The 14,556-nt window shown below is 40.4% G+C and overlaps 1 protein-coding gene across 1 annotated transcript; it reads right to left on the reverse strand.

The window, feature by feature from the left end:
- Positions 1-463: 463 nt before the first annotated feature.
- Positions 464-14,303, reverse strand: si:dkeyp-77h1.4 (hypothetical protein). Its single transcript, XM_019261251.2, has 11 exons — positions 14,012-14,303; positions 9,498-9,563; positions 8,769-8,789; positions 8,372-8,647; positions 6,659-6,779; positions 6,368-6,543; positions 5,963-6,105; positions 5,175-5,322; positions 4,769-4,950; positions 4,583-4,675; positions 464-4,106 (listed from the first exon to the last, which is right to left on the reverse strand). The coding sequence occupies exons 2-11, from the start codon at positions 9,541-9,543 to the stop codon at positions 3,486-3,488; spliced, it is 1,827 nt and encodes a 608-aa protein (XP_019116796.1). The 5' UTR covers positions 9,544-9,563; positions 14,012-14,303; the 3' UTR covers positions 464-3,485.
- Between the last annotated feature and the right edge of the window lie 253 nt (positions 14,304-14,556).

Here is a 14,556-nt window from a genome sequence, read left to right on the forward strand (position 1 = left end):
ATACCACACCAAGGCCAGAACAGCAGAAGTAAACAGAGAGGATCAGGGCAGAGACATCTCACGTAGTGCAAGAAGTGCCAGTGGTATTAAAAGTAGTGGTTTCTATTAGTGGGTTATCAAGGTTGGGCATAAAACCAGAATCCCTCTGGCACCGGTTAGATCTAATAACTCCAATCCCACTAGACTGAGCCGTCTTTGAGATGCTGGTAATGTGTAAACCAAAGGCTTGTCCTGCCTACCACACACTATCTGCCTCTGTCGCATCCCTACTCACTCTGAGCTGCTTGGTTTTACAATCACAGACAATATACAGTGGTGGTGTTGCACATAAATGCTGTTTTAGCAGTCCCTCATTAATTGCTTACCACAACATAACTCACTGACAGTTACCCACACAGTGCTTTGTCATTCATCTGCTACTATCATGAGCTCTCACACTCACGTACTCCAAACTGTGCCTCGGTTGATGAAATGGAAAACTCACTTACAAATAGAGCACACTCAGCATTCCTTATGTTACTCAGAATGATCTGGAGAAACACTTTCATGGTTTTTATACAATATCTTCTACACATTAGCATATCATTATGCTAATCAGTGGTATCACGTTGCTCAGTCAGTTGTGCAATCAGCTTTCTGTGAATCCACTACCTATCAAGAAAAAGGTGCCATTAGGAGTGTCGGCTAATGACAGAATACAGGCCAACTATCCAATACACGTTTTTAGGCACTAATCAAAGACAAAGAGTCACTCAAATATCTCAAAGTTACAATATCTTCTACAATAGTTTGTGGCTTTAAACACATTCACACTCATGACTTCAACACAGCACTTGTTTTCTTCACATTGCGACGATTTTAAGCAGGCACATGAATACCTTACACACAACGGATGGAGAAGCACACTTAAAGTACAGTTGTTTCATTCTGTACAAATTTCCTATGCATAGACTCAGCACACACAAACACCCACTCGTAAATCACTCAATGTGCATTGTAGGCATTAAACACACACAAAAAAAATCCCAAACACACAATGACGGCAACATTAAAACATCACTCCTCTGGTCACACGCACACACACATATAACTTTAGGACAATAGAAGCCTATTTTTCAGGGCATGTCGTGGGCATGCTGCAGTCAATGCTTTAAGTGACATAGGTTAAACGTTTTAATACAACATGTAAATACTGTGAGAGATACTGTACGCTGCGAATATCTGGTTGGAAATGGCAATAACAGCAGATAATTGATCTAGAAAGATCTATTATAGTCTTTATGAATTTTTACAATATTTGGTTGTTAAATTAGTTCAAGACGTTAGTGAATATTAGTGTTTATAGTATATAGTAATGTATGTGTACATTTTTTTAATATTCTGGATTTAATGTTTGTAAGAAATTTAAATTAGTTTATTTCTTTATTATTAAGTATAATACAACAACCGTTCTATACACTAAAAACATTCAGCCTTAAGGGGGTTAAAGTGGCGTACACATGCAATATTTACAAGGCTGGAATGTGTGTGTATATGTATGTGTGTATAAATTATTTTTAGTATTGCCAAAATGGGTTCCAGGCTAGAAATGAGGCATATCTAGTGTTTTACATGAGAATGCCTTTGTTCATATGTAATACATCTGACCATCTAATACCATTTTTTGGTTTGTTTTAGTTTAAACATTTTATTTATTGATCTTTGTATCAAATTTGACATCTAAACCTATCTTGTCATATGGCTTTTTAAAAGGCTGACATTGGCTGATACTAATCCACGTGTAAGAAAAATCTAATACTCAGGAAAACTACCAAGAAAGGCCAATCGGTCATACTGTAGATGGATCTACCTGTTACAGTTTTCCTACATTTCATTGATCATTTGATTGAATTTTAATGGCTGTCTTATTGTGCTTCTCTCAAAAACCGCAAATGCTCTTTGTTGATTTCAGTGCATCAAAGCCGGACTGTCATTGGTTCTTTAGTGGTCGGTTAAAACATGAGGTAGAGACATGCATTTTGTAACACTAAAATGTATCTGCACACCTCATCTGTACCATACAAGAGTTGCAAATAAGATTATTTTGTCTTGACTCAGTGTCCACATATTGCAAACTTAAGAACAGCTCTGGACAGATGATGTTGTGGCATTGATAAAGGCCTCATAGGATTATTTTGGAGCCATTACGCATGCTAGGCATAAATGGTTAAGCTTTAGCCACATTTTAGAGGGACAAAGACACAGGAAGAAATAAAAAATGAAGTTAAGATTCTAGTTTATGTCTTAAGTACTAAAGTATTTAAAAACTAAGCCTAGCAAAGGAAAGGAAGATGAAAAGAAAAGGGAGGATTAAGTAATAACAAAAATAGGGCTGAAAATATTCAAGGAAGTATAAAAAACAAAGACACAAGCAGTCATGTCCTAACTATTTGAACTTTCCAGACACTTTCATTCAGTATTTCACCTTTGGAAAGCCAAACGTACAGCAGGAACACGGTGGTCCCATTAAGTTCCTGGAGTTGCTGCTGGCATGAGCTGCCTATTAAACTTTAGGAATGATGGGATTTTTATAGAGCCACCAGGAAATCCAGATCAAAGACACAAAAGTGGTTGATCCGGACTTCAGGGATCAGTCTGAAATACACATTTTAATCATCTGAGCTATCCACTGGGAGTCCGAATCTCAATCTCAGACTATAAATAGCGGGGTTAGTATTATTAGTATATTTTTGTGTGGTGTGGTTAAATTTATGCAAAACTAATCTTTTTTTTCTCTTCTATATGTGTTAATGAATTGCACATGTTTATGAAGCCAGAGGACTCGCACAAGCATATAACATACACGTTTAAGCTATGTACAAAGTGCCAACAACAAAGTGTCGTTTGTGTGATCTACGGGGCTTTTTGCGTGTCCGATTAAAAGACTGTCATGACACATTTTAGTAGGTTTGAGATGACACTGGTTGAAAATTTCATGCAGTTTGTCTGTTTTATCCACATGCTGACAGAGGAACGAGCATTTAGATGGGAAATAACGGTTAGTTACGGTCAACTAAGGAATTCTAGTATGTTTTAATGAAATGTTGTAAACCTTTCTGGCGAGCTCAATATGTTGGAAAAGACTTCATGTGGAGTTCTTTTTGTAAACACTGCAAAGGATTTCGTTTGCAGTCGGACACTAACTTACTCTAAAGTTACCAAAAATGAGGCTGCAAGTTGTATACAGCTAAACAATCAACAAGCCACATTTGTTGTGTGAAGTTCTTCCAGATCAGAAAGTCTCAAAGGTTATGTGTTAATTATAGACAAGTGAGATACCGTTAACAAGGTTATACTGTGTTCAGACAATAGACACGTTAAACCAGAGTCCTTGCCCCAGTTTCAGTGGTTTCTTCATTATTTGGTAGGGGGTGCTCGATTGTCTACAGTGGTGGTAGATGGAGAAAATCTGTGGGGCCTCCCTTTGATTTTTGCAGGGGCAGTTCTCAGGTGGTGGTGGTTGAATCCTCAGCCACAGTGCCCTCTTTGCTGGCCTCCAGTGCAGCACCACTAGATTTCAGCTCCACTTCAGGGGTTTTAGGGGGGGCTGCTTTTGGAGCTGAGCCTCCGATGATATCAATGTGCTCTGGGCTTGGTTTGGAATCCAGGCCTGGCTCAGGTGTACCGTTGGTAATAGGTTCCGGTGTAGTTGGTTTGGGGGGCTCAGGTGTGGGTGCAGGCTTTAGATCAGCAGGACTCAGACGAGCCTTAGGCTCAGGACTCGGGGCTGGGCTGAGCTTAATTTCTGATGGTTTGGACACATCCAACTTTGCTTCCACTGGCTGATCAGGGGTTGACATGGTCTCGGGTGCTGGGGAGGCTTTAGTTTCAGCTACTGGACTGGGCGTAATTTCCAAAGCTGGTGGAGCACTTGGCTTGGTCTCAGCAGCAGATGGAGGACTTGGTTTGGTTTCAGGGGCAGCAGAGATGGTTACAGCCACGGACTCAGAGATTGGATCAGGGACATCAGTGTCAGTGTCCAGTGGGAGGGCGGTGTTAAAGCCAACGCCAGAGTCACTGGTCTCTAGGTTATCAACCCCAACCTCTTTAGAGGAAACCTCCAGACCCTAAGTGCAAACAGACAATGAGATAAGTCTAATTGTATCTCACCTTTCAACAATAGATATAACGGATATACAAGGCAATATCAAGGAAGCATATAAACAGGATTTAAAAAAACAGTCAAACAAAATGGAAGATAATAATTAGGTAAAAATTGAATAAAACATATAAACGTATAAACGTCACGGTGCAGTGCAAGATAGGAACGAACTGCCCCAAATTGAATTTAATAAAAGGCAGTGGAAAACAGAAAAAATTTAAGCCTTGATTTAAAAGAACTGAGAGTTGGAGCGCACAAGAAGCCACTGCAAAGATCTGAGACCTGGACTGATGTCATCCACTTTGTTGATCTTAGTGAGGACTCTAGCAGCAGCGTTCTGAATAAGCTGCAGCTGTCTGAACGCAGAAAACAGCATAAAAATGGAGATATTATTAAAACCTCAAAGACAGTTTTAAGAATAGAAATACCACATAATCTTACTTTAATGTCCACCTCAGTGCTTTGAGATTTCTCTGTGTTGTCTGCCTGGGAGTGCTTTGATTCCTCACTGAGTTTGGTGATGTTCTTGACCACCTGCGAAGATGCACACAAAACAAGAGTGATGCATTATGTTGGGGAAAAACATCCTAACACTATCATCACCGCATTGCCAGTTATCCCTCCAACCTGTCTGAAGGCCTCTCCCTCATCCTCTTTGCCGGCATTCTGGGCAAGCTTCTCCAGGGCAGCGGCCCTCTTGGCCCTCTTCTTCACTTTGATCAAGCAGGACAGCAGACAAACCAGCAGAAGGAAAACCAGCAAGCCCAACAGGGCGATGATGGCCACATACAGCGACTCCAGCTTGTAGGCTGCATGGATGCATGGTGGGAAAGGAGAGGGGAGGAAAGGAGTGGGAAACTAAATAATTCAGCTGACCTTTCACTGACGTGTAGAAATTCCAGTGCATGACTTCAGTAGACAAAAGAAAGAGAATATTCTTTCCTCTTTTTTAGCTACAAAACAATGATTTTGGCCTGACTATGTTTGATACCATTATCAGCCATCACAGCAATATCATTTAGCTCATATTTACGTTGTACTTCCAGGTGGATGCTGGACACAGTGAACCCCAGTATGTCAGTAATTTTGAACTGTCCTGCATCTGCACCCTTGACTTGATCCAGTAAAACCAATGAACCCTCCATAGAGAGACGGTCCTGGAGATTCAGCTCCTCTATGGCCTGGAATTAAAAAAAACATAAATATATTTATATCCCAAACTTTAGAAAATAGCAAAGATACACCTCATACTAATATCAATAGAGAAAATAATGTAAAAGCCAATCATAACCGTTGACTTAGCCATAGAGAATGTAAACAATGTACTAAATAGTGTATTTTATTTCTTTAATTTATTTGGCTCTCTATAAAGTATATTTAGAGTATATAAAGTTTCCCCCAGATCTCATCTCACCTTGCAGTCAGTTCACAGATCCTAAACAATGAAAATCACCCCTGCTGATTTTCCATAAAGGGTAATGTCATATTTCATAGAAGTGTATAAATGTTTTATAATGTCAGTCTAGGTCATCTTTGCTTCAGACAAGGTGCCCCACTGGTGTAAAACATTACATAAATCTATTATTAACTACCCATATTATATATTTATATTCAAAGCATATTTGTGCATTCCATAAGATTAACTAGTACATAGTAAGACACAGACAAAAGAGGACTTACGTTTTGACATTCAACTTATACTAATATTACCCACCTTTGTTGTAATTAAAGCCATTTGTTTATTTTTTCTATCTCTGCTAAAATACAGAAAACAAATATTCACACCGGTGGAACTAAAAAGAAATAAGAGGCTCCAGTTACATTTGTAAATTCTCCCTTGTCCAGCAGCAGACGGGGTGTGGGGTCAGAGTCGGGGCTGTAGTACAGTTGGACCAAAGAGCTGTTGAGTATCAGGTTGATCTTCAGTCTTTTTCCATATGGCAGGATCACAAAGTTTTGGTGCTCTGAGACACAGACAGACAGAGGAAAAGGAAGGACGTACAATAAATACTTAACAGCTCACTTTACAGGCTCATGGATCAACATAAAACGCATTAGTCTGCTAGAGCCCATTAACATTTGGGTCTTTAAAAAGCCATTATGGCAGACGAGAAGAGCGTTATAACCAGAAAGGAAACAAGAACAACATCCTGATGGAAGGTGCTGGTCAGTTAAAACAGGTCAAGCATGGAGGGGGGAAAAATATGCCTTCGTCTGCATTCTCACCTCTGACGTTGAGACACACTTTCCTTTGGATATCACCTTCGGCATCCCTGACAGTGTAGCTACCTTCGTCTGCACCCGTGACAGCACTGAGGGTGACATGGCGCTCACTAACGCTGATTCGACCCTGGTAGCCCTCCCTGGACAGCCCTGTCCTGGTGAGCAGCACCAGAGCAGGTCTGCAGACGGAAAAGTCAAAAAGGGTGAAGGTTTGTGGTACAGCATGGTAAGAAAACATCATCACAGATGCTCTTGGGTCTAAAATAAATCATTATATAATACTGCAAACTCTACCTAGATGTCTGGTTGGCCTCCACAGCACTGGGCCTGTACTCCAGTGTGATGGGAAGAGTCACCCCTAACAGTGGAATATGGTAGGGGTCTCCATATTTAATGGACTGCTCGTTGGAGCAATCTAGAAGGTAGAAACATGGTGGTAAGCAGTTTGTTCTGGAGTAAAAGGAAGCAACAAGGTTAATTACAGTAGGCAGGAAATTGCTTGACATTTAAGTAAGAAGGAGTGAAGGAAGAGAAAAAAAATAGAAAAATGAGTTTAAGGCAGAGAAAGGATAGACAGAGGTGAAGGAGTGAGGAAGAGAGAGGAAGGGTCTTGACAGATGTGGCAGAAAATGGGGGACAGATTGCATAGAGAGGAGCACTGATCCAAAAATATCAAGGCGGCTAAAATGAAAGGGTAGAGATAGAAACCAAAAAGAGGGAAAGACAGTAAAGACAAGATAAAGACAGGAAAACAGCAGGGAAGGAAGGAGAGAGGAGTGGGTTGGTGGTTAAAGAGCTGCATAATTACTGCCTGGCAGCTCCAGTATGGTCTCACACACATGCACACAAACACACAAACACCTCTTCACCACCTCAAAACACATTACACCATCCATATGGCACATTTTATACAAACTGCTACGCTACAGCTGCATTTATCTATGCTGGGTTTGAGCCCACTCCTCCCTCATGCATGTTTGAATCACTCCATCCTTCTCTCACACTTTGTGTGTGTTTGTGTGTTTAATCTCATCAGAATTACTCATCCGAGTCCAAAGTCAACACTGCTGCAACTCCTAACGCCCCAAGGACAAACAGGATGTGTAACCGAGAGGTTTCTTCGGCTGCTGACTGAATGATTAAAGCACGAGAAATGTCAGCTCCTACGCTACCCTGAGTCTGACTCCAGATCAGATATAAGAGGCTTATTCTTCATCCCGGGGTTGTGGCTCTGATGTCATCCAGTGGTGGAGGACGTATTCAGATACTTGAAGGACCGATGTGTAGGATTTAGTGGCATCTAGACGTATATTAGCAGATTGCTACCCCCTCGCCGTACTCTCTCCTTCCTAGTGTGAAGGAGAAATTGGTGGCATTAAATGTATGTAAAACACAAAAGGCCCAATCTAGTGCCACTGTTTAGTTTTGTTTTTAGTCTGTTTTGGGCTACTGCTGAAAAATGGCAGTTCAACATGACGGCTGCTGTGAGAGAGGACTGACAAAAACATCCATCCACCCATTTTCTGTAACCACTTATCCTTATCAGGATCGTGGGGGACTTTTAAAAGTCAGAATTCATAAGCACCATTTGAAACTCGTCATTGTCTGTCATGGCTGAGGACGTCTTAAGTTTGTACTTGATGGGATAGTTTGTGAAAAAAACAAAATCAAACACTGCTTTTTGATTTGCAAAGTTTACAGCAGAGCAAAAACTCTTCTTCAGACAATGAAATGCTTGGCCAGTGAATTATCTTTGATTTAAAATGAGAATTGTACTGGTCTGTATTAAATTGAAAAAGCAATTTACAGTTCTATTAATAGATGAAAACACTACTAAATGTATAGTTCTTTAACACAGATAAGGTCATTGAAAACTGGTTCTAATATGAATTTGCAGATAAATTAGCGTTTTGAATTGAAAGTCCCATTGTGCCTGCGAGACTCTTACAACTGAGGCTATGCTTCATTACCAATCCTAATGTCCTACACACTCATGTCATTCAGTACCTCGGACTACAAGCGCGAGACGTCTGACGTCGTCGGGTATATCTGGATTCTTCACGGTGTACATGCCCTCGTCTCCTTCACCGACAGCATCGATAATGAGGTGGCTGAGGTGGCGGTTGAGTTTTGCACGATTGTTGACCACGACGCCGCCTCGCATCAGCACCACATCGGCCGACCGTGGAGCAGACCTGTTCCGAAATGTGACCTCACACTCCAGTGAGGGCAACATGATGTGGAAATCCTCCCCATGGAACAAGGTCATGGAGTCCTCATCAACTGATTTATATGACAGACAGAGGAAGGAGGAAGCAATGACATATAAGAGGGCAAGGTTATTATTTCTAATTGATGAGAAAACTTAGAATTATATATGATTCACTGGTGAGCCAAGTCTTACCTTTAATAGGAGCAGAAAGAGCTGTGAACAAAGAAGAAAGAAAATACAAATTAAAACAGACATTTGTAATATTATGACTTTTTTTTAAAAAAAAAATGCTTTTGTTTTTCTCCCTGTAGGACTTTATCTTACATATTACTTATATGATGATTGACATATTGTCAATTAGACAAATTAAGCACCATCAAACTTAAACTATTAAATAAAACAGTGATCCCTGGACAAATATAACAGTTCAGTTTCAGGTTTATTTGTCATATGCAGGTTAACACAGGGTCAACAATACAATGAAATGTGCTGGACGAGAGGAACCGGTCAGCTTAGCATTAAGAGCAGTGAGGGTAAAAAAAATAAGCTAAAGAAGTAAAAGAAAAAATAATATTATAAAAATGCAAAATATAAAATATACTAAAATAGTATATAGTATGAAATATGTATAAGTGTTCTATATACTGTACAAGGGACATGGTTGAGAGAGTATTTAAAATATCACTGTATAAGAATATAAACATAGTTTATAAATAAATAGGATATAAATACTGATAGTGGGAGTGACGTGTACACAGGGATATTGCACAGAGTGGTCGATTCAGTGACTAGTGTTTTGCAGTATTGCACAAAATAATTCAATACAGTGTAGCATGAGTCATTGCAAAGAGCCAAAAGACTGAACGCTGACATCAGCAGAAAAAAACAAAACATCAGCATCACTAATTTTTATCAACATACCTGTGGCGAGCAGAAAGCTGAATGTGATCACACTGACTGTCGCCATCCTGGCTGATTCTGTTGTGCCTATAAAGAAAAAGGGATAATATATTCAGAGAAAAGTCAACATAATAGGTAACATTATTTTATATATATATTTATACATATATATCTTTGTCTTTGTTACTTGAACTGGTTTGGGGTGTGTGCGGGGGACATATTGACCCTGTTGCTTATTCACAGTGAAACTATGACATAATTCCAGGATGATATCGCCCCATGATGAAGCATACTGATGCCTGAGGCACAAAACTAAAACTGAAAGTATGGTTTATTGACTCTTAGTTTGCTTTTTGCTGTTTTGCATTCTTTGGAAACAGGCAGTCACTTCTAACTCGCTGCTTGTTTCAATATTGCATGAAAATACAATTACAACCTTCTGGCTCAAATCCCAGATTCAAATCACTTCCAAAATGTAATCAGTTGTTCCTTGAAAGAAAAATGATCACATCATTCTGAAGCGCTCCTGCATTTGGTGGCAGTAATCTAATGTGTAAAATATATCGTACATTTTAAACTGTATGTTACGAGAATTCACGGAGGACAAGAATCTATTTTGCAGTAAGTACGCTGTTGCTTAAAAAAAGTCTTTGCTTGGGTGAGTTTCAAACAGGAAACATCCTGAACAAGAAGTGAACTGGGGCAAAATATATATTCCACTAAGCTCTGTGAAGGTTTCTGAGATTAATTGCTGCACGGAGGGGGATATTGATGATGTGAATGGCTTTCTTCTGTGCTGAGACATCAGAGGCAACAACATCAATTGGCTGGAGCAAAAGAAACTTGCCTGTGGTTTCCATTTTAAAAGCCCAGGAGGGGAGCAGGAGGAAACACCTGCAGTGCTCACAGTCAGACAGTGCAGTAGTTAAAGTAGAACGTAAGCAGTCATGGTTATCTATATACCATAAATGTGTCCTTATAAAGTCAAAATACAGCAAAATGTGCATACATTTAAGGCCAGCCTTGTCTTCTTTCTTTCTTTCTTTCTCTTTGTTATCCGCTGTGTTCTTTCAGGTGCACTAAGAATTCAATTAGGCTATCTAATCACACTAAACATCTAAAAACCCCTGAAGATCTGCAGAGAGATCTTGCAATCCTTGTAAATTCAATTTATCTGCCATTGCCTGGAGATCATTACAGGGCATCAGACATTAAAAACAGCCTTTGGTGCAACTTTTGTGGAGAAAACCAATGATTTATAACTTAAATCTGGGTTTAGATTTATGGGTTGTTGTTTAAAGGCCATACCCTCAGACATTTATGTCTTAAAGAGGCTCTTCCCTTTTTAAGTGTATGTGCATGATTACCAGGGCCACCTGGCTTTGGATCACTGTCAAGGATTGTCTATTGATTATGTGCCTGAATTTAAACACAGAATAATTCATGAATCTCAGGATAATTCAAATCGTGGGGATCTGAGTGACGACCCTTTTCCAACAGGAAATGTCCAGAACGAGAAGGACTGCGGGTCAAACCTATTTCCTATAAGACTCTTTCTGAAAAGAATCACTGAAGGAGTTATGATGTTGTGAACTGCCTTCTGTGTTTCTGTGTCTGAGTTTGTGCAAAAGAGATTTTGCTGCTGTTTCATTTACAAAGCCCAGGAGGGGCCTGGGAGGGAACACCTGCAGTGCTCACAGTCACACTTTGCAGTAGCTAATAAACATGCGGTAAAGATTAAAGTGTCCCGTTGTAACACAGGAGACATCATAAGACATCCCATTCCTGCTGTAAATGACAAGGCATTAAGCCATCTTCACACTGTGTGCAAGCTTATGTGTGTGCAATTTCTGTATGTCTGCCACCTGTCGGCCTTTGTGTTTGCGTGATATGAACATATTTGCAAAGAGCAACAGCAGGGAGGTCATTTTCTCTCTTTGTTTGATGAAAATAATTAACATTTCACAATGCCATCATCTAACCAAAGTTCCTGTTTCACAAAAGACCTCGTACAACCCTCTGCATTGTGTCTACCACGTCTGCGTGCCACATTCTGGGCAGAAAGCCTAAGAGCCCACTGATTTTATTGTATCTGAAACAAAATATGGAAGAAAGTTGCGTCACACAGAACAGCGTCTCTTGGCAAACAAATCGTAAGTGTCCTTTGCTACAGTCATCTATATAACTCGAATTACCCTGTAATCTTATTACTGCAGTCCATGTCCTTGGTTCAGGAACTTCTTCTCAAACTTTGAAGCCTCATTTGAGGCCACCGCATCACTGATCATAACTCCCCACTAACTGACTGTTGACCCCTGTAGCTATCAACGTTTAATTAACCAGCGATCTGAAATGTAAGATTAGTTGGCTCTGAAGATAAAAAGAGAAAAATGATCCATGTCCATCTGTTTGTCACAGCAGTAGGCCTTGTGGAGTCACCACAGCCAATCTGGTGTTTCATCGCAAAATCTGTGAAGCAGGGAATCTGAAATCTTGTCCTCCGTTTCTGTGTAATTTTTGAGCATTTGAGGCCAATTCAGAGGCCGCATCACTGAGCACAAACATGCATGCACATGAAAACACGTGCAGTAAGCTATATTATATTTATACACTGTCCTTTGGGCTGTAAACCATGAACAAATATGCCATCTGCCATCCTTCCCTGACTCTCCCTTCACTTAGCTTCACTCTTCAGTCTTTATTTTCCCTCGCTGGATCTCTTTCCTCCCTCTTCCATTTTGTCAATTCTGTCTCCATTCTCACATCTCCATGTGTTACTTTCTACCACATTCATGACCATGTTGAAGTCTGCCTGTCCTCCTCTGCTCCCTTTCACTTTCTATGCCTCTGTTTGATAGCTCCGTATTATCTCTCGCTTTCTTCTTCCACCACGTTTTTTCTTCTCAGTACGACTCCTCTCTCAACCCGAATCTTCCGTTCCCTATCTTGGGGCATCTCTCTAATTTCCCCTTTTTCTTTGGGTTTCTCTCAGGATCTCTTTCTCTTTTTATTATGTCTCTTTCATCCTCTCCTCCTCCTTATCTTATATAATCCAAGCAAGTGCATCCCACTCTGAAATCAAAGCCTGTCCCTGTGTTCCTTCTAACTCCAAACACGTTACTTACTGGAAGGACAGGCAGGTCTTTGTCCACGGGCTATAAAGAGGCGGAAATGCATTGAATGACTGCAGATGTGGGGACCCTACAAAGCAATCTCTGTGTCTTTACCCTTCATCATTTCTCTTTTATTTTCACTTTACTCGTTTCCGTGTGAGTGTGAGTTGAGGTGTCACGAGGAAAGATGATTCTACATGAAGTAAGGTCTTAGGCATGCTAGAAGTGCGCTCAAACACACATTTACAGATGCACATACTGTACCGTCTTCTCACAGCATTAGATATTAGAGGATAGAAGAAGGATAGCTGTGCATGGACATGCATGGATAAGGCTGGATGTTAACTTTAGTTGTACTACTTTCAAACAAATATCCCCTGCTGGAATAAGGTGCATTAGAAAATGCTCCCAACTTCAAAAATTCCTCCAACCGATATCATGTTTCTGAAAGAGTAGATGCAGGGAAAAGATGCTCACACAGCTAAAAAATCTTGTCTAGACAAAACCCAGATATATATAATTTCAAAAGTTTATCTTTTGATGGGAAGCCTGCAGCAGCTGACAACCTATTATTTCTCCAGAACTGGCTGCAGTGAACTAAAGGATAAGACAGGTTTCCACCATACTGCTTGCACCTGTCAGATTCATTAAAATCAGAGGACATGAGGGAGGAGCGAAGGGTGGAGGAGTCCCGGAGCTATGTGCAGTCCTGACAAACACAGTAAGAGGTGGAATCTGTTTTGTGCTAAAGATGAGATTATAATACAGCCATTGCTGGCCTTCATACAGCTCTGGCTACAGTCTACAAGCAGCACACTGCAGGTGGAGGCAGCACAGCAGAGAGCGTTCAGGCTGGAGCCTCCTGTCAGATAATGGATGCTATTAACAGGACATTTAGTCTTTTGGAGGAGATAACTTCCTTATATGTAAAGCTTTAAGAGAATGAGACTATGGAATATAAAAAATAATTTTAACACATGATGATGATAAAGACAATAACTGTTTATTTCTTTAATGTTCTCAATTAAGGTGAATATTCCTGTTTTATCATATGTACAAGGCAATAAAAAAACATTTAACATCATGCTGCATTATACAAAATAAAACTGCATTATATTTTAGAATACCTGAAATCCACCAGGAGGCTGAGAAATAAATGAAATCAACATAAAATATCCGGTGAAGGCGCCAGATCAGCATCAGTACACCAGAGATGAGCATATTATTCTTTCACACCTTTTCTCATTGACAGTATAATGTGTTAGTTAGTCATAAAAACCTCCCGGGCCGGGATAGCCGGGATAAACGCGTCAAACCCAAAAAACTGCAGAATTTAACCCGTCACGCACCAGTCAGATGTAGGACACACAGCCGCACATGTATGTTAGGTAAAGGAAAATCACCTCTGAGATGCTCACCTACCTTTTTAATTGGCCGGTTTGTGAGGTGCGCTGCAGTCAGCGGGGATGTGAAGAAGGATGTTTTGTTAAAAATGTGTGCGGATGCTGCCTCTTGCCTCCCTCGTCGCCGTCTCACTCCCTTTCAACCTCGCCCCCAACAAGAGCAGCACTTCACGACTCGGGCTCAACATTTGGAAGATGTTCAGAATATGTCGGGCTGCTCTGCTCACTCTCGGAGACACTCGACTCGTGTCGGGAAACACCGGCCACCGTTCGTCCCCCCCACTCCCTCTCTCCAAAAAAAGAAAAAGAAAAGAAAAGACACCTACAGTCATCTGACAGTGAGGAGGGGGTTTATTTCATGAGGTATCAGACAGAGAAGCCACAGAGTATGCTGATTCAGCACCAAGCTATTTGTCCATAAACAAATTAAGGCCAGGCATTAGGTGCAAAGTGGATGGTAATGTGTTCAGAAAAGGTGTGTTTAAATTAAATGGATGGCCTTTCCATCATGTCATTTTTTTCTTTTCAATTATTTACCACAAAATAAAAAGCATTTTAGTGGTC

This window comes from Larimichthys crocea, chromosome XVI (genome assembly GCF_000972845.2).
Source record: "Larimichthys crocea isolate SSNF chromosome XVI, L_crocea_2.0, whole genome shotgun sequence".
Classification (NCBI taxonomy): domain Eukaryota; kingdom Metazoa; phylum Chordata; class Actinopteri; family Sciaenidae; genus Larimichthys; species Larimichthys crocea.

What these genes read in the sequence shown, in the direction of transcription:
- si:dkeyp-77h1.4 (XM_019261251.2), bottom strand. Translation starts at nt 9,543, where the DNA reads ATGGCGACAGTCAGTGTGATCACATTCAGCTTTCTGCTCGCCACAG. An exon ending in GAGGCCAACCAGACATCTAG is followed by an intron (nt 6,544 to 6,658) that starts GTAGAGTTTGCA and finishes TTCCGTCTGCAG; the next exon opens with ACCTGCTCTGGTGCTGCTCA. An exon ending in AGGGAGAGGCCTTCAGACAG is followed by an intron (nt 4,676 to 4,768) that starts GTTGGAGGGATA and finishes GCATCTTCGCAG; the next exon opens with GTGGTCAAGAACATCACCAA.